Here is a 20709-nt window from a genome sequence, read left to right as displayed (position 1 = left end):
GTCCCATGTAGCTCCACGTGCTGCGCTTCCCCTGGTGAAGCGCAGGAATAAAGGGAGGGCTCCAGCCCCACAGTCCTCTCCTACAGTGGTTACTCTCCCTGAGCAGTCTTCTATGCTTGAGACTTCGTTCCCTCCTCAAGCGTGGCGTCTGAACATCACGTGGGGGGTGAGGGTGCGATCACAACACCAGGACAAGGGGTAGCTGACGTCTTAGCCGATATAAGTAAATCAATGGCCTCTCTATCAACACATTGTTGGGGCACTAAATGGCCCATGATACAAAATCTGAGAATCATCATGTCATTTCATTGTTTCCAAAATAACTTTAGTCACTTTTTAACAAGTTTTGAGACTTCACACTCACCTTCAGTTTCCATACTTGCTATTCTCTGACGCATAGGTGGACCGACCACATGCTACATTGATACTTTATGTGGAGTATTCGTGCCAAAACACACACATAAAGTATGAAAGTATCATGAGCTTCTCTTTCCTTTGAAACGAAGGTCTTTGTGTTGTGTGCCACTCAATACCCCTCAAAACATGTGTTGGGTGGAATTAGACATTTAAAGTATATGTAACTCTGTTTTGACCATGGACATTCTGTATTCTTTGACAGTGTCAAAATATAAAAAATTTGAATTTTACTGTGGATTCTCAAACTTTGATGTTTAGGCTACCGTTACTGATTCATTACTGCCACCCTTAAAGGAGTCTGGCATATGTAGCTCTCTAGCCTCAAACACCCTACCATCTATTTTACTATTCACTACAAAATGCAAATACATTATCCTAACTACTGCGCTTTTCCAGGAGTGCTGTGTATAAAAGGAACAGCTGGTTCTGGAAGCATGTTTTAGTCTTGTGCTTATTGGATTAAGCTCACAAATGGCCTGCTGTGTAATTAAGTAGTGGCCTGGCAGTGGACCCTGTATTACCCAGTAGTGGCAGACAATTGGGCCATGCTGACTGTCTGTTCACTTCCGGCCCAGGAAGGTGCTCTTGTTGGAGTGTGATATAAGTTTTAAGGCTAGATTTCTGACTCCAAGAGACTGGGAAGAGGCGCGTGCTATGATGCCACTCCCCTAGAGCTAGACTCGCTGTTTTCTCTTTCCTTGCCTACGATGAATGCCTACATCTGACTGAGGTCCACAGGACTTTTTTGAGAGTGGGAATCACAGTTGCCATGGTGGCCCTTTTAGCGGGCTAGTAGAGCTCATTTTATCCTTTATTATTTTGAACATTGCAATTCATGGTTCTTTGAAGATTCATAACTACCATGCCTTTCAAGGTGTCAGCAGCTGGGGTTAGACTCTCCTTTTTAAGGTTGAAGCCGACCAGACAGCACACCTGTCTTATAGTGGATATGCTGAAAGTTGACTTGGAAATGAATACTGCCTGTTGCTTACCATTGCTTTTGCCTTTTGTCACTCACATTTGCTTGCATTCTTTACCTTAGCTTTATTTGTTTTAAGCTTTCCAGCTTGTTAGTCCTTCATGTGGAGCATAGAATATTTATCACCTCCCTGACTGGCTCCTTTTATTCTCACACGACTGCTCTCTTTTTAGGAACTTTTGTTTTCTTTTTTGTGAAGCACTTCATGAGAATCATGTTGTACAGCTGTCTCTCGTTGCATGCTTCTCCTCCCTCCACTACTCTCTGTATTCCTCCATACCTTCCCTGTACTTCTTGCTATTTGTGCCTTTTAGTCACTGAAATAGGGCATAGTTTCTAAGAGCATTTGCCCAATGTGATTACTTCAAGCTGCATGTTATTCTTGGTTTCTGTAAGGTGTTCGGTGGAGTCTGCAGTCACTTTAAACTGAAGCTGTTTTCGTTTTTGAGCACATGTTTTACGCATGAAAGTGTATGTTTTGTTTAGAGGTCGCTTTCCAGAGGACATGCTTCACTAGCTGCCACCGCATGCCTTCCACTGGGATGCCAGGAGATGTTGTTTTTGTTTTTACAACTGCTAAGAATTGTAGGTCCTTTGCCTGTTAAGAGGCCCATTTGCTGCTGACTCAGTGGCCTGAAAAAACAGTAAAATATATAAATTGTCAAACTGTTTCTGTTTCTACCTCTATCTCCTTTTAAAGTTCTTAACACTGTTATTGAAATGTACTTTTCTATTTAAAAAAAAATAAAAAAGCACCCGAACACACTTTTTTATTTCCTTTTGGAATCTACTGATATTTTGCAGTGATTAACAGTTCACTTTAGCTTTCCATTGTAATGCCTTTCTGTTCGATGCTTATGTACTGTGAGCAAACATTTCTTTGATCTCTTTAAATGTGCTTTCCACTATGTACAGCACTTTAACATAAGTTGGATAACGCAGTTACTTTCCTTTATCGTTTGTCAAATTGATATGCTGAGTGTTGCCCTTGTTTCTTTAATACAGTAATCATATAAATGCATTTTTTTAATGCTAGCGTCTTTCCCAACACACACAAAGTTGCATATGAACTTTTTTTTTTTTTTTAAGAAAAACAGAATAAAAAATCTATTTGTCCAGGTTGGCTTTGTACACATCATGTAAGAGAGGCCATGTACTGTCTTGGCAAACACCCATTTTCTTCTAAATAAATCCCACGTTAATTGGATTATTATGAGCCTCATATAAAAGAGTACATGTTTTAGGCCACTGGTGATAGAGCCTGCAGTACACAGCTGCTGAAGGGCCACATTTGCCTCTTGTCACTCCCTACGCCAGTTTACTATTGCTTTCGGATGTCTTTTCTCTGGTACAGATTTGCAGCCTTGACCATATTATATACTCATGGTCACAACAGACTACAAGTTCAAAATTATATTTTTTTGGGGGGGATTTATTGTGCCAATAAATGCAGTGTTTTAATGGCTGAACTGTTTTTAACAGAGAGCTTTATTTAACAATTATTAGATTGCCTGTGATAGCGCTGTAGCAAGTATTTCATCGGTTCTTTTCCATTATTTATGTTTGTAAATTGAAAAAAATAATATATATGTATACACACATACAAGAAATGTGTATTATAGATAGATAGATTTACACAAACACCTATAACCTTAAGTTGCAAAGCCCCTTGTCTTTAGCAGTGTGTTCTATAAATGTCTCTTATCCATCTGGTTTTCTATGCTTTTATCCACCCTTGCAATGAGACCTCTGTGAGGAAGCAGGTGCCTTAAATGGATATTGGTCCTACCTTAATGTAAAAAATCTCTTAACTTGTTAGACATCGTTTATTGATTTTGGACCTTCTGTACACTGGCAGATGGAGACAAAATAGAAAAATATCAGAATCGTATAAATGATAATCTGCCAATGGAAAAATTAAAAAGGAATCCCATGATGCGAGTTTGGCCAGTAGGGCTACAGTAGCTTCATTGTGGTAGGAAATAAAATAGTACACTATAGTCAACTGCAAGAACCACTAAGGACACAGCTACATCACACTCAAAGCTGTACATGTTGTATTAAACCTAGTGTGATTGTTTCATGCTAATCAACACCAATACGTGTCCAGAGACGTGTTGTAGTTTCTACTTTTAACCCGCCTTACCTTCTTAATTTTTACACTTCTTGATCGCAAGTCGAGCTATATTGTCTCTTTCACTGTGTTTTGTTGCCCACCTCAAATGGTTATTTTTAGGTAGAGCTTCCCAGACAGCACATGATGTGTCTTTACAAAAGACATATTGTTGGCTTACCAAGAACATACAGAAGCTTGGCGCTCAACCCCTCCTTTTACTATTAGCTGGCTTTCTTGTCACTTTCTTTTGCCAGCTTCTTATTAGATTTTTTTGGCAGCATTTGTCCCTGCCATGGACCATAGACTCTTTAGTCATCTTTTTGAATGGCTGGTTTCTGTACTTTCTCTGCTTGCTTTAAGGGAACTACTATTTTCTTTTTTGTTTAAGCACTCCATTAGAACGCATGTGTTTTCTAGCTATCTCCTTTGTTTGCTTTTACCCCCCTCGGGCTCACCGCACTATATGCTTCTCTCACAGCACCCGGACATGTGTTGCTCTCTTGCCCTTTTGCTTTTCCCCCCACACTCCACATTGCTCTATTTCAACATGTGCTTATGCACCCCCACACTCCATGTTACTCTACTTCACCCATGTTTTCCCCACCTGTTGCTTCACCCCCACCTGCTCATGCATCAAGCTCATCCATTATTTATTTATGTTTTCAAAAAGGCCCAGCAAGCTTGGTTTTAAAACAGCGCTTTGCAATACTTTTTTTGTTTAATATTCCGATCCATCTGGTATTGATAAATTAAAAAAAGTCCTCCTTGTAAGGGCATGCATGTGAATTGAGCGGATGTGCGAGCATACAAAATGTTCAACTTCACATCATTAGATTTCTTTTTTTAACCCTGGTGCTCAGCCTATGTGATGCTGTTCAACATTGCTAAAATAAGTAACAAAGCCAATAGGTCTTTAAGGCAAGACCAGTTGGCTTTGCCATTGCTTGTTATAAGGAGGGGGCTTTCGCCCATGAGTGTGACTGCGAACCTTATGGTGCACAGGATAGAAGGAAGATGTGTCTTGGAAAGGTGCCCAGTATTGACTCCCAAAATGGGTGTTTGCGGCAATCTCGTTGAGCACAAATGTAATGATGCTTTTGTCTTCAATGTTCCAGGAAGTTTCAACCAGCATCTTGAATCTTATGCAGTGTTCTGGGAAATCTCAATGCTAACCTTCAATTTTAAAGTGTTGGTTTCTGTAAACTATTTAATGTGCTCTCTAGTAAATATAGCCCTATGTATATCCATATATAAAAGCTGTCTGTATGTACTTCAGGAAGGGGGGTCATCAGTCCTCGCCAGATCCTTTCCCAGTTGCAACAGGCTCACCAATTTGAAGCTTCATAATTGATCATCACACGTGCATGATGGGTGGCCATTTTGGAATGATTTTTCCGAAAGACTAAAAAAAACATTGTAAGGTGGCTGTCGCACATGCTTGTGCAGGTACAATGCTCACCTTAGGATATTTAAGTTTATTTTAGAAGCATCTTTTTAGGATGACAGCCGAGGCTTAAAGATGTACGGTGGCCAGCTGAGGAAATTACGCATTGGGAAAGCTAAAGGGGTTATAGGCGAGACCTTCTCGCTTTGGTGTGTTGCCCGATTTGAGGCTGTGGTGTGTGCCATGAGAGGCTTGTATGTTATCTGGTTTTGGAATTGGAAGCTGTCTCCACTTTTTGATATCATGAGTGTTTATCTATGACTGGCATCAGTTTTCTTGCATCGTGGGACTTACAGAGAGCACACTCACTGGCCTGCTTCTTGACGCATTAAGCATGGAGGCTTCTTGAAGATGCAATTTCCTGCTTTTCTAGCTGATTGGTCCCTGGGCACCAAACTATTTCTTTGACGTGAGCTATGATTATTATCGACCCCTGATATCCCGCATGTGACAATTAGATGATGCACATGGCAGGAGGTGTTTTAGCGGGGGGGCTTTTTTGTTGAAGAACTCCAGCTGTGGAGTCATGTATTTGATTACCAATGTGCTTGTTAGAACGCCTGAGAGTTTTAATCCTCACTTTTTGGGACTGTAACAAAGAAGGCCAGCGAGCTCTCAAGTTTCTCAGGTTAGGTCTCAAGTTTCAGGGTTTTCTTTCCATTCTGTCCCTGATGGTTGCATTATAAACACGGGACTCTAAATCTCATAATGCATAGCAAAATCACTTCAGCTCAGTACAAACTGTAAAACACACTCACACTTTCAGCAAGTTCTGGTTTATATTTTTAAGTAGCAGCACTGCGCATGCTACGACGCCCAGTGAACCTTTTTACCATTAATAGGGTGATCAGGTGGCTCCGTGTCACCTGAACAACACTTTTACGTTCTTGGACTTTCTTTTACATGTCAGTGCATTCTGGGAGTTGTAGTCTAGGTTCATTTTAATTGGACCAACACCTGATAACAATAATAATATGTAAGGGAAAGTCCAGAAATCGAAAAGTGATGTCATAGTAACATATTACCACCCAGTCATCCTAACCATTACATATGGGGTAACTAGATATAAAAACATGCAAATGCTGTTGATTTAAAATCCAGGACTGGCAAGGGGTGTCAAATGTGATATACATCCAATTAGCATAGCAGCAAAGTGAGAAAGCATCCCGTGGGTGGGGGGCAGGAATAATGCTCATACGTCCACCATACCTAAGGTTACTGGATGACTACAGTTTACCAACTGGTCCATGTTATAGTTCGTGGGCTTTTAAAAAAAAATTACCAAATGCATTCTGGAACCGGTAGCCTGGTTTTAGGTGCATGCAATTCAATTAATAGATAGCCAATTATGATGGGATCATTAACTCCTTGGCAACATGCAGTCTCCATAAACTGAGGGACAGAGGTTGCGTTCCCAGTTGGATTGCTGAACGGGTGTCAAAGATCCGGGACTAACGTGTCTTTTGCAGAGACCGGTGGCTAATCCACCTGCTCTCTATACGTATGGACTGTAGTTAGGAAGCTCGTGCGATTGCTGCGGAGTTCGTCTTCAGGAATCCATTTGCTTGCGATGGGCCCGTGTAGAGCTCAAAGTCTCTGTAAGTGAATGAAGCTGAAGGTTCCAGGCCAGCGCCACCCCTCCCCCGCTTGCCCCAGATGTGGGGATCGATGGAGGGGGGTACCCTGAAGCAGCCCCCCCGGCGGCTTCCATATTGGCACAGCAGGGTGGACATGAGGTGGGCTGCGTTTCCATTCAGAATACCTGCGCCCCGATGGGTGATGAGGACTCGCTGCTGTAACTGATGCTTTGTTGTGAGTAATGATGCCCTCATTGGAAGGGTGATCTCGAGCACAGAGAGGGGTAAATTGAAGGGGACAGGTGACGGGGGCAGGAGAGAGCTCGGTGAGGGGGGGAGGGGACAGGAGAGAGCTCGGTGAAGGAATCATGCATGGGGGGGAAGGGGAGGAAAGTATGGGCCAATAATAAACTCGGGGTCTGCGGAATCAGATATGGAGGGGGTGGGGCCAGGTAATGATAGCCTGGAGGGGCTTCGGAACAGGTAATGACATCCCTTGGTAAGGTGGGGGAGGGGGTAAATGATAGGCATGCTTGTGCTGCGGAAGAGGTTAGAGGTCACGGGCCCTGTGTTTCTTCGTAGGGGGATTCTTTCTCATGACTGCACATCTATAGAGAGCCTCGGAGGATGTGGGCACAAAGATAATCCCGTGCACGTCTGAGGGATAAGTGTGTAGGGTGAGGGGTGGTCGATTCGGAAGGAGCCTTTGAGCGTTTTTAGCAGAGGTTAGATTCGGTCGATCACACTGGCACGTCAGATATCTTATTGGACTGCTAAACCACATAAACTGGCGCTAGCATTTTTTTAGGATGGAGAACAGATACTGTCTCTTCTGGTTTCCTCATCTTCCCCAGGCATTCTTATCTTACCCGCATCAATCAATCAATGTCGCAGTCAGCCAGGGAAGTCTTTGGTTTCAACAATGAGGCTCTCTCCATCCAGCAATACTAAGAAAAGTTACTTTATTTGGCAGGGCAATTCAGACGTGCAGACATTTGAAAAGTTTAATGTACCAAACACCACGAAATATTAAGATTGTTGCACCTTCCTTTTCAATCTGGTTTCTACAGAAAATCAGCACCCCCGCCCCACTGTCCTCTCCACCCCCAAGAAAGTTCCAACAGTTTTGAAAAACTTTGGGCCTTTGTCCTTCACAGTGGCCAATCAGAGGCGAGCAGGTCTCCCGCATCACGTGACCTTCCCTCCGCCGCCACCCGCCTTCGTTTAATGCCAGCTGCTGCAACAGGAGGGAGACTGAGGAGAGAGCGCAGAGGAGGAAGAAAGAGAAACAGAGAACCAGGAACCGAAACGTTCTCAGGACTGGAAAACAGGCGGAGGGAAGAGAAGGGGCTCAGGGGACCGGACCGGGAGGGACAGGGTGACTGGACCCACAGACAGAACAAGGAGAGGCAGAGAGACCCTGAACCGACCCAAGCGACAGTGAAGCCAGAGCCAGGGACGCATCAGAACCAGGGACGGATCAGGCAGATTTATAAAGAGAAACTGAGAGACGGAGTCCGATGGACAGGAGACAGCATTGAGTCCAGATACAGAATAGAAAGCAACACGGGGTCCCGAGATTGAGGTGAAGGGGCATAACTAGAAGAGTATGAGATTAGAGACAGGACAGAACCGAGGCGTTCAAAACAGAAAGAACTAGGAAAGGGACAGCAACACATGCGGAAACGTGACCGAAACCAAGACAGGATTGACACCCGGAGGCGACACAGAGCTGGATGAGATCCCATATCAGGGTCACGACTCGATCTGGAAACCGGGCCATGGTAAGAGATGCACTCAAGAATACAGGACGGGGGACAGACCCGGAGCTAGAGCAGAAATAAGAGGCTGGCGAGAGCAGTAACAGAGCCGGGTCCAGAGACGATACTGGAGAACCAGCGAGTGTCCGGACCCAGTCCTAGGGGTGCAGGCAGTCGGGGCCGATAGTGTCCGCCCTAGGGGAAGTGAGGGTACTAAGGGTTCCAGGTTCCCGATATTAGGCAGCCCCTATGTCCCGTAAAGCTGCACCCCCTTCCCTCTGGACCGGCACTGACCGGATCCGGGTCGGGCAGCGGCTGCGAGCCAGCTTAGCAGGACTTTTGGAGCTAGAGGTGCTCAGGGAGAAGCACGCTGAGGGTGTGCGTGGGGCCCTTGCGGGGCTTCTTGGAGGGACCCCCGACGATGAGGACAGGTGGGGGGTCCTGAAGGATGTGCCTGGAGGGTCTACCAAACAAGCGGACGACCATCAGAAGGAACCACCTAGCCAGGAATGGAAGCCCACGACCCAGAAACCACCTGAACCAGGAGGAGGACAGATAGATCAGGTAAATGATAGATTGAACACATGCCGAACTCGTAATCCTAACCAAGGCTCGGTCACAATATTAAGCATAGATATTAACACAACCCTAAATCAACACAGCAGCACACTCCTCCAACACAGAAGAAAAACTTATTGTCCAGGACCTGTACACACCAAATACCAATATTGCCCCCTTTCTCTTCACCTGTGTGAACTCCATGCTTCCCACTTATCTACTAACCTGATGATGTGTACAACATCTCCACGGGAAACACAGATCTACTGTCACATCATCACTCGCGGATTCTGCACATCTAACACTGAACTACCATCATCTAGGTCACTCCACTTCCATTTTCCTACGCATTGTTTTGTACAGAACTGACATACCAATCAATCCATTTCAGCCTACAGCATCTTCACACCGAACACAATCTACTAGTCCATAATATAGATCATTAAACTCCTTGAACCGCCCCCCCCCCCTATCTTTAATTCAGGCCACCGCCATATTGATATACCACAAACCATCATCGGCCACATTGTCACCACAGCTAACTCTGGCCTACTAGCATCTCGTGTTTAGTCACTTGAAACTGATCTATTGACTCGTTACCATCCACTGAATCTGCGCACCAAACAACGATCTACCAACGGTCATCTGCAACATGACCAACCAACCCATGTCCTTCTAAGGCATCTCAACTCCCAACACTGATATAACAACCAATCATCACCCACTGCATGAACATCCCCAACTGTGAACTACAAAACCTATTGGCATTTATTGCATCTACTCATCTGACATTGATATATTGACATGTCATAATCCTTGCCCACAACACCGCCTCATACACAGTATCTACACACCAAGCACACCCAACTCCCCCTAGCCAACTCAACTTCCAACAATGATTTACAGACTCACCCTCCTCTATGCCACCTCATCAGTCATCAGTATGCAACAAAAAATTATACATGGAACCTATACACCCAACTCTGTGCCAAACTATTGTCATCCAGGGCACTTCCATGTCCTTCACCAATCTACCAACCATCTTTACCTAGGCCATCTCTACACCAAACTGTGAGCTACATGTCCATCGTCTTCCACCAAGTACGGCATCCCAAAAGCAATTCAGTCCTATTGAATGTGCTCATTGTCTTTCTGGTGGTATCCGGGCCCAGCTGAGGTTATCAGCAGTATTCAGAGTTACTGTGGTTTGGTACATTAAGGGTCTGCTGCGGGACAGTGTGGAACCTACTGAAAGGGGCTGCCACGGCAACGATTCCAGAATTGTCAATTAATGTTTTTCCCACTTAATCCAGCTCCACATCATGCATATGTAGCATTGGATTACATATGCCCACCAGATAATAGTAAAGTACATTCTAAATGGGTCTATTAAATATCAAGCATAACCATTATCTCTCACCAACCAGTTCAGAGCTAACAGATGGTACCTCCTAGTTCACAGCAGTTCATTGGACATCCAAAAACCTCTTGGTCAACAACTAGTGCAGCCAAGTAATTCCATGTCCTCTTTTTAACCAGCGGCACTTGGCATGCTAGGAGTTTTATTTGTGTACCTATAATGGCAAAATTAAGGGCATGCTTAATTGAATGTGCAATGCAATTGGTTAAGCTCAAGATGCTATGTGAGTCCACAGGGCATTTATGCGCAATTGGATCGATTAGTAACCGCCTGTAATGTTTCGACTGGGATAGTTCCCAGTTTGGTTGTTAATCTGTTCTCAAAGGTCATACTGGATCTTGGTTGATCTCAGGAGAGTAGAGGTGGATCCCTTCACATGAAACACCTCCAATGAATAATCCACAATATTAAGTAATATTATCAAAAAAGGAGGTGGCTCCCGGGTAATTTGACCGTGGAGGGGTGGGTGGGGGGTGCAGATGGCAAATGGCCTGGTTTTTGAAGGACACAAAAAGTTTCATATAGACAGGGAGACCAATTGTAATCACATTATACATCATTTGTTGTCCTGCCATAACATTTCTAGAAATTATGGTGATTTCGCCATGTGAAACAAAAGGCTGACCTTCCACTGGGAATAGATGACATATGTTGATTTTCTCTTACAAGTTATGACAAGTACTCCAGAAGCTAAAATGGGGAAACATTTTCTATAATCACGCAAATATCTTCTGCTGCCAGGTGAGGAAAAAAAAGTCCAATAGGCTGAGTATAAGGTACTAACAAAAGCAGCAGGCTGTCAGGTGTTTTTATATTTTAGCTTTTCTCCAATTGCTTTTGGTAGTAGTTGCATCTCTCTCCATTAATTTCTACTGGCCTGAAAATCATTTTTTAACTGTCAGTTTAAAATTGTCCGTAGAAATATTACACTCTTTATATAATGAATGACTTAATTCACGCATAATTAACTACAGTGTTTTAAAATAAGTAGTATTGTAAATCAGACAGAACAATGACGGTACTATTTTTTAAACAGTCAAAACTGTTATGTACTACACAAGTCTTGAAACACTTCAAATACATAATAGGACCAAATGGAAAATAATGTTTTTGGGAGCTTGTTTATTTCATGAACCTTTATTTGGACGTATAACCATTGTTATCTACATATACATGTTCAACCTTGTGTCTTATTGTCATGAGCAAAATACCAAAGTCTCTTTGGACCTCAGTTTGACTCAAGAAACACTGTTTCTTGCTGACGAAAGACAGCAGCTGGTCTTGTTCAGAGTGCATAAACTATACTGAGGCTTTAAGGTGCAGTCCATCCTGATTTATACTGTCTCACACACCAGCCTGGTAACGCAATTCTCAGCCTTTCCTGTCATCTCATGTTTCATCCAGCAGGGAAGAGTTTTTTTTTTTTTTTTCTTTCGTTAAGTTGCTTGATTTTTAGAAAGTCTGTGATTTCCATTCAAAGAGGAGCGCTTCTTCGCGTGTGTGTGTTGTTTTTTTTTTTTTTTTTTTTTTTTTTCTTCCCCGTAGGGATAAGCTAGTTTTATCTTCTAAAAGACTCATGTTGCTCTGGTTACAGTGCTTGCCTTCCCCCTGTTTCCAGTTCAGTTTGCTCCATGTTCGGTCTTTGCTCACTCACCCTGTGTTTGTTCTGTTTGCCCATGTCAAGCATTCGTAGCCCTCATTACCTGTTCTCTAGGATACGAACCGCTGTTCAGCCAGCTGTAACTGTTCGCCCTGCTGCGTCAGTGTTTGAGTTTCCCAGTTGGTAAGATGTTTAGGTTTTGTTTTTGTTTAGATTTTTTGCAGCAAACTTAACGTCTTCCTCGTGTTAAGTCCCTTTTTGCCGCGATTGTCTTTATTTTGGATTTTGTTTTTTAGCTGAAAATTGCTAGGCCTCAAAGTTCGTTTCTTCCCCGGGAAGGGCTGCGTAATTTCCTGGGTGGCTTTTCCATATCAGTAAGGGGCCTCGTTTTTAAGCTCTTTGGATATCACAAGAGATAGGAAAACGCTATAAAAATACCATTACAATACACTATCGGTAAGAGGTCCTCCTCGCACCTGAGATGGTGTTTGCAGCTTCTGCCCTCGGGCCTGGCCCTTGCCTACCTCGGGCTGGCTCTGCGGGGCTTTAATGGCAGGGGTGGGCCTTTGCCTTTCAAAGGTTCTTAGTGCACTTTGCTGAGTTGGAGATGTTTATCTTGGGTAATAAAACTCATTGTACAAGGTCATTTAAGGGGTGGGGCAGTCCACTTGCCGGCCAGAATGAAGTGTTTCCTATAAAGATAACGTTGGGCTGGTGAGGTCCGGCAGCTAAAGGCTCCGGTGAGCGTCTTGCATCCAGTGCAATCATTCCCAAATACCGATGCTTTATTGGAGTGATTACAACATGCATGCACTGTGCACCGAGGTGAGGCATTTATTTCGGGTATACAGCACACTGAGGGCCCGATTCACAAAGATCTTAATATGTGTAAGTCAGACATTCTACTGGCTAGCTCTTGAATTCCACGAATACTCCTGGTTTACTCTTGGAGTTTATGACTTTGGCAGAAGCGCTACCAGAGCAACTCGAAGTTAAATCTTTGAGGTTGCGGCCATTAGTGTATCTACTAAGGGAGAATCTCAGTTCTGTCACATCTAGACGCAGCGTTGCTATCCCTGTGAGACCTTCCTGTCTGTGGGTCCTTTTTTTGTGATCCGACACTGCCTTTGAACCATCTAGCTTTGGTTCGCCCCAAAGGCTGTGCTGTTGGCCCGTTTCCTGTTGGTCTCTTGTTCTCCAGGCCTTGTGGTATGTGAGGCTTTTGGGGGTACAAAGCATAACAGTCTGACTGAAAGAGTTGCATATGCCTGAGTGGGTTAGAGATGTTGCACAAAGAGGCTGTTGTGTGTTGGGGAGACAGCCAAAAACCTATATTACATATTTTCAGATCACATATTTACAGTTTGAAGTACATAAATTAAATTGACTACCAAGGTGCTGTCCTTTGCGGTACTCTTAGCGATGTTGTCAGACTACAGCGACCTCAGGCCTTGCAGTGTTGTCAAGAGCACCCCCCCACCCACCCCCCCAGGCCTTCCAGAGCAACGATCACATGCAGTGTGCAGTCACCCTGTCCATGCGATGCTCACACTTGCCAGGCCTGAAGTTTGTGCACCAAGGCAGGGCAAGGTTCTTAGTTGCCCACCCCTTCGGTTCTCCCATGAACCAAGGCAGAGGCTCAGCAGTGCTGCCATTTCAGCCGTAAGTGCAATGGCCCTAGTCCCTACTATAATAATATAGCGTCTACAGTGGTCCCAGCTCCTAAGTACATGCAGTTTGTTTAATCACTTTCAGGGCCCATACCCCAAAGTATATTGTTAATAGACTTTAGATCCAGGTAGTAAAAAATAAAATAGTTGAACAAATATTAACTTAAAAGCCAGCAAGAACAGAAGACTAAGACAGCACACGTTAAAACAAGCATTTGCAATGCAACAGGTCTCCCATTTCTCTGAGTTAGAGCTATTAGCAGTTGTAAACTCCCGACCGACTTTTCTTGCCTCAGTAAATGGCCGAAAAAAACCGAGCGCGATCGCGCTGCTAAACAAGCAAGATCGCGCTGCGAAAAAAGAGAAAAAGTAGTCCACAAACCGGACTGAAAACAGTGAGCCTCGTATGTTTTGAGTACTTGGTCTCTGTGCTCAAGGAGGGCTAACCACCGGAAAAGGCATGATGTATGCATGCCTTCCACTAATGAAAGCAAGCAGATTTTAAAAGGCAAGCCCACGAACCAATGAAAGACACTGACGTGACATGGACGGGGCTCCGAGCCGTTTTCTAACTACTACAGCGTCTCGCAAGCGATATACAGACTCGGCCCTAAAAAGAGAAAAGATAAAACATATAAATACTGTTTTACATTCTCTCCTATATGTACACCCTATTTAGATACCATCTAAAATACATAACACTAGACCATTATATCCCTGTCGCTGATCAAGTTAACTAAGCACAAAACATGGTGACTCGAAAAAGGGTTTTATCATTAATAGACACTGCACTGAAAAGACTTTGATTAGAAGCCACCTAAGTCTTGCAAGGGCACAGTACCCACCTTCAGCTGGTGCAAGGGCTATTCATGTATTATGAATAGGGCTCCCATTTTTATGGCAAAATGAAATAGGCCACAGGGGAATGCACATCATGACTATTAGCTGTATCCTTTGGAAAGCATTTGTTTGGACTGCGTGCACAATATGGGCATCACCACCCTCTAGAACAGTAGTAATCAAAGTAAGGCCAGCAGCCTGCTGGTGGCGCGGAAGACCTTTCCTTTCTGCCCGCAGACCTTCCTCTTTGAACATGGTAAACTGCAGCAAAAAAATAAAGCTGCTCAAATTCAATTTTCACTCTGTTGCTGCTAACCAAGCAACATAGTCTTTTGATTTTGTGCTTCTTTATATAGTCAGTTGAGCTTGTTTCATGAGCCGTGCTGCCCCACTCATACAACAAGCAGAAATGACCATAGAAACAATGCCCATAACATGAAAAAAAGAAAACTATGTAACAATGGTAAGGTTTCTTTTTTTGTGATCTTTAGGATATAGGCTTTTTCACATCTAGATCAGCTTGTACTGTCAGCAAGGCAACCCTTAGGTGATACTTCAACTGAGCAGTCCTGAAGTGCATAGAAAAGTATGCGAACTACGAACAGGAGTAGAACAAGGCAAGGTTAATAAGTGTGTGGAGGTGGCCAGTGGGTAGCTAAAAAAAGAACAGACTGTTCTTGAAACATTTTCTTGGTCTTTAACCTACAGATAACTTCATATAAATTGTTACACACATCCACACCTTAAATAAAAAAAAGGAGTTATATAGCTCAACCTCTATCACTGTCTGTCTTACGTCTTTGAGTGCTCTCAGAAAGCTTATTGCATTCCTCAGGATTGGCCTCCTCTTGCACAAAACTAACTGTTTTCTCTTCAGCAGAGCCCACCGACTTATTAACAAATGGTGTTAATTGATTTTGGGGGATGTAACCACTCAGGCTTATGGTAGAGCCTATAAACCCACATACAGAGTGAATCTGTTGACTTTCCTCAGGCTCAATACTTTCCTCTGAGGGATGGGGCATATGAAGCTGTGTTTGAATGGCATCAGTGTACTATCCTGGGTTCCAACATCTTCTGCACCGTGGTTAACTCCATAGACACATGTTAACATATTTCCATACTTTCCTGAGTCGTAGTGATTTCATTAGCCTCCAGGTAGACCTGTTAGACCCATCTGTAAGTTGCACCTGTATCAAGGACACAGCATGTCTCCTAGGTTGATGTCACCAACGTGCTATTCATCAGGGTTACTGCCTCTCAGGAACGTGCAATAGAAATGCTGCTGTGCAATACAAGCCAGTGTGCCATACAGTAGACAGCCGTAACTGAAGCACCTTAGGTGGAGGGTTTTGAGATCACGTCCCTACTGAGAAGCACCAAGCAGAGAGAGTCTGCTACATGCTCGACCTACACATGAGTTAGGTTGGAGGGTCACACACCTACTCCAAACTTAGATTGAATTCTTAAATTAACACGAGCACTTCCGAGGATAGCCCATATCCTTCAAACCGTCAATCTGACATATGTGTGGTTTGGGAGTGCAGTCCCGAAGTGTAGAGTCCATTTTAGATGAATCGCAACATCACTGGTGGATATCAGCACAAAGTACCAAGAGGCCAAATAATTAGTAAACAATGTGCTATATGTATAATCATTAACATAGGATAACAAGAATAATGTTGATATAGCCGGGTTTTGAAATGTTTCCTAAAACTCAGTAAGGTGCAGTACACCTAGTTGACCAGTCCTGAAAGATCTCCCAAAGGCATTAGTGCTTTCTGTTCCCAGACCACGTAGTGCTTTTCGGTTCTACAGTCCATGCAGGGATTCAGCTCCCTAGATATTTCAACATTAATAGTCTGTGTGGTGCTCCCACTTCCCCTGTGTTTGCATTACCAGTGACTCCAGTGTTCCCAGTTTGGCAGTTTCTGCACAGCTTCAGTCCGTGTAGTGACACCCATTTCCCCTTTCCATACAGTTCTCAATTCCCAGTTCCCCAAAACTCTAAATTGTTTTTCGATCTCCAATCTCCGCAGTGCTGCAAGTCCATATATCCCTGGCATTACCTGCATTGCTCCAAGCCCCTGCATTGCTCCCAGTCTCTGCATTGCTTTGTCCATGTATTGCCTTCAGTCCCTGCATTTCTCCCAGTTCTTCACTCCCTGGATTGCTCTCACCTCCCCAGTCCCTTTACAGGGAGTGCAGAATTATTAGGCAAGTTGTATTTTTGAGGATTAATTTTATTATTGAACAACAACCATGTTCTCAATGAACCCAAAAAACTCATTAATATCAAAGCTGAATATTTTTGGAAGTAGTTTTTAGTTTGTTTTTAGTTTTAGCTATGTTAGGGGGATATCTGTGTGTGCAGGTGACTATTACTGTGCATAATTATTAGGCAACTTAACAAAAAAAAAATATATACCCATTTCAATTATTTATTATTACCAGTGAAACCAATATAACATCTCAACATTCACAAATATACATTTCTGACATTCAAAAACAAAACAAAAACAAATCAGTGACCAATATAGCCACCTTTCTTTGCAAGGACACTCAAAAGCCTGCCATCCATGGATTCTGTCAGTGTTTTGATCTGTTCACCATCAACATTGCGTGCAGCAGCAACCACAGCCTCCCAGACACTGTTCAGAGAGGTGTACTGTTTTCCCTCCTTGTAAATCTCACATTTGATGATGGACCACAGGTTCTCAATGGGGTTCAGATCAGGTGAACAAGGAGGCCATGTCATTAGATTTCCTTCTTTTATACCCTTTCTTGCCAGCCACGCTGTGGAGTACTTGGACGCGTGTGATGGAGCATTGTCCTGCATGAAAATCATGTTTTTCTTGAAGGATGCAGACTTCTTCCTGTACCACTGCTTGAAGAAGGTGTCTTCCAGGAACTGGCAGTAGGACTGGGAGTTGAGCTTGACTCCATCCTCAACCCGAAAAGGCCCCACAAGCTCATCTTTGATGATACCAGCCCAAACCAGTACTCCACCTCCACCTTGCTGGCGTCTGAGTCGGACTGGAGCTCTCTGCCCTTTACCAATCCAGCCACGGGCCCATCCATCTGGCCCATCAAGACTCACTCTCATTTCATCAGTCCATAAAACCTTAGAAAAATCAGTCTTGAGATATTTCTTGGCCCAGTCTTGACGTTTCAGCTTGTGTGTCTTGTTCAGTGGTGGTCGTCTTTCAGCCTTTCTTACCTTGGCCATGTCTCTGAGTATTGCACACCTTGTGCTTTTGGGCACTCCAGTGATGTTGCAGCTCTGAAATATGGCCAAACTGGTGGCAAGTGGCATCGTGGCAGCTGCACGCTTGACTTTTCTCAGTTCATGGGCAGTTATTTTGCGCCTTGGTTTTTCCACACGCTTCTTGCGACCCTGTTGACTATTTTGAATGAAACGCTTGATTGTTCGATGATCACGCTTCAGAAGCTTTGCAATTTTATGAGTGCTGCATCCCTCTGCAAGATATCTCACTATTTTTTACTTTTCTGAGCCTGTCAAGTCCTTCTTTTGACCCATTTTGCCAAAGGAAAGGAAGTTGCCTAATAATTATGCACACCTGATATAGGGTGTTGATGTCATTAGACCACACCCCTTCTCATTACAGAGATGCACATCACCTAATATGCTTAATTGGTAGTAGGCTTTCGAGCCTATACAGCTTGGAGTAAGACAACATGCATAAAGAGGATGATGTGGTCAAAATACTCATTTGCCTAATAATTCTGCACTCCCTGTATTGCTCCCACTCCCTGCTTTTCTCTCCGTTCCCCATTCACTGCGTTGTTCCCAGCGTCCCTCCGTTCCCTGGTTCCTCCATTGTTTCCATTTAATCTTTCCCTGCGTTACTACTAGTTCCCAAATATTTGCTTTGCTCTCGGTTGAACAGTCTATGCATTATATTCCCAGTCCCTGCGTTGCTCTGCCCCTGCATATCTCCCAGTTCCCAATTTATTATGTTGCTCCCACATACGTAGTCCCTCCATTGCTCCCTGTCTTGCTTGTCTCTTAATTCCGTATTCCCTGCGTTGTTCCCGGCTCCGCTATCTGTTATTGCTTCCAGTTCTCTGTTCCCTTCACTGCTTCCAGTCCCGTCATTGATCCCTGTTTCCCAGTCCCTGCATTGCTCACAATTCACTCCCAGCAATGTCCAGACCATGCATTTACTCGCAGTTCCAACTCCCAGCAATTGCCAGGCCCTGCATTACTCCCAGTTTCCAGCGCGTGGGGAATTGGAAGGCGGGGGAGGTCACCATCCAGGGGCCCCCACTGCACTATAAAGATTTTGGATAACCGAGATATGCGAGTTTCACGGGCCCCTCGTCACATTCTGCAGGGGACCACATCATTTAGTTTTACGCTACTGCACAGAATATCCCGCCGTTTCCTTTGATGCTCCAGGCGCCCCAGGCTTGATTGTGCCGGCAGAGGTTGTGAGAAAGGGTCAGGCATGGCACGCGGGGGGTTGCTTGGGCTGACGGAGAAGTTTCTGAACTGTTGGTTTTGGGCTTAGTTTTGGGGGAGGAGAGGGCGAAGGCTGCCGCGGTGGGAGTAAGGGGGAGGGCGCTGACGCTTGATATTTTTAGCCGGCAAAAGGCAGTCCTTTTAATGAGAGACACAGGCAGAACACGACCCTTCGTTTACTGTCACGTTGAAGCTCTTCTCGTCTGCGAAGTCTCTTCACACCCTTCTCACAGCCCCTCCTAGGAGGCCATTCACTGCCCTCAAGGTATCTTCGCAGTCTGCGCCCCTGAGGCCATAGACTATCACCGCCCTCCCTGGTGGTGCAAATAATGGCCTATCTGGAGATGGTGACTACACGGGCAGCTGTGACCCCCAAAAAGAAAAAGGGTAGATAATGAGCAAACCCGAGGTTCATGGGACATGTAATAAAAGCCATGAGTATGTATGTATATACCCCCTAGATTTCTATTTTCTGGTGTCTGGTTATCCTGGGGTCCAACCATCTCCACTTTGTGGAAGACCATTGGTTTAAGGTTGCGCTTTATGGGTTGTACAATTGCTGATGCTGGGTGGGCCCAGCCCTGTTCTATACCACTGGAGGAATAGTTAATTACGATTAATGGTTGCTGTGTAGTAGAATTATGAGTTCTAATCCCAGGAAGGCTAACTGGGCTTTTCATCGTCTGAAAGTCAGAAAATTGAGTACCAAAAGTGGGTAATAGTAACATTTGCTATTTAGAGTGATTGCAGGCTGCAAACGTGTTATATGAAGTGCTTTTGGAAAAAAAACAAGTTGTAATCAGCTTACCCAGTTGCCAGAAAATTGATAATGTAATCATGGTAGGCGTGAACAAATATGCCCTTTACTCACATATCTTTCCTCTTCACACCATGCTTGAATACAGCAAGAAAATGTCTGCTTCACTGAAAGGGAGGCTTTTTGGCAGAGAGGACTAAGCTGTACAAAAAACTGCAATACGTTATAAAGCCAGTGCTGGAGTCGGGCATGATCCGTTTATGCTATATGTAGCATATAAAAGATGAATATGCTGCATGGCTCTTGGGGTAACACCAGGTTTGCAAGGATAAAGCTAGAATTTGCAAAGAGTGTGTGTTTGTGATCTGCGGGCCAGAGGAAGGCCGTGAAAATGTCTTGAGATACATTAGGACTTAGTACACCTTCAACGTAGTCGAAGACTGTAGACTGCTTAGGCCCTACACCTATTACAAGATCAGCCTTCAATAATGTGACACCAAAAGTGTAATGGTCCTGAATTTTACCTTTTACATTCTGGCAGATCTGATTTAAAGAAATTTAGCAGGGGTGCAGAGTTTTTTGTACGTGGTACTTGCTGGATACGTTCAAGTTTTACACAACTCATAATTCCAACTCATGTGCAAAAATGAGGTTGTGCAGGGGACACAATTTCCGGCTAACTTAAAATCAAGGTCTTAGTGTCTGAGTGAAGACTAGACCGGGAACAGGCATTCCAGATGGGACCAGGGCAGGTACAAGGGGAGTGTAGCAACATCACTAATTTAACAAGGATAAACTTTGAGTCCACACATGCCTTGAAAACCAAGAGAAAATATGGCATGGGTAGACCGTGTCAGTCTCTGACTAAAGGCCAGAAAGGTGTAGGGTGGGCCATTGTTGGCCATTCATGTATTTGTCTCTCTAACTTTCCTAAATCCTGTCCCTTATGAATGCTTCTTTGTTTATTGGCTTCCTGTTGTCTTCATAAAGGTGTGGTATGGGTGAGGCATGGGGAGTGCACTGCCTGTACCTGCCTCCAGTACCACATCTGCCTGGGCCAAGAGCCAGGCCTCGCCACAGAAGAG

The 20709-nt window shown here is 44.1% G+C and overlaps 1 protein-coding gene across 1 annotated transcript in view; it reads left to right on the top strand.

The window, feature by feature from the left end:
* Positions 1 to 7759: 7759 nt before the first annotated feature.
* Positions 7760 to 20709, top strand: part of LOC138259374 (uncharacterized) — a 36669-nt gene continuing 23719 nt past the window's right edge. The window contains exon 1 of the mRNA XM_069207067.1: positions 7760 to 8857. Within this exon, the coding sequence (XP_069063168.1) occupies positions 8543 to 8857 (315 nt within the window). The 5' untranslated portion in view covers positions 7760 to 8542. The remainder of the gene's footprint in view (positions 8858 to 20709) is intronic.

Source organism: Pleurodeles waltl, chromosome 9 (genome assembly GCF_031143425.1).
Source record: "Pleurodeles waltl isolate 20211129_DDA chromosome 9, aPleWal1.hap1.20221129, whole genome shotgun sequence".
Classification (NCBI taxonomy): Eukaryota; Metazoa; Chordata; class Amphibia; order Caudata; family Salamandridae; genus Pleurodeles; species Pleurodeles waltl.
The sequence above is the reverse complement of the archived record's forward strand: the minus strand, read 5'-3'. Positions and strand labels throughout refer to the sequence as shown.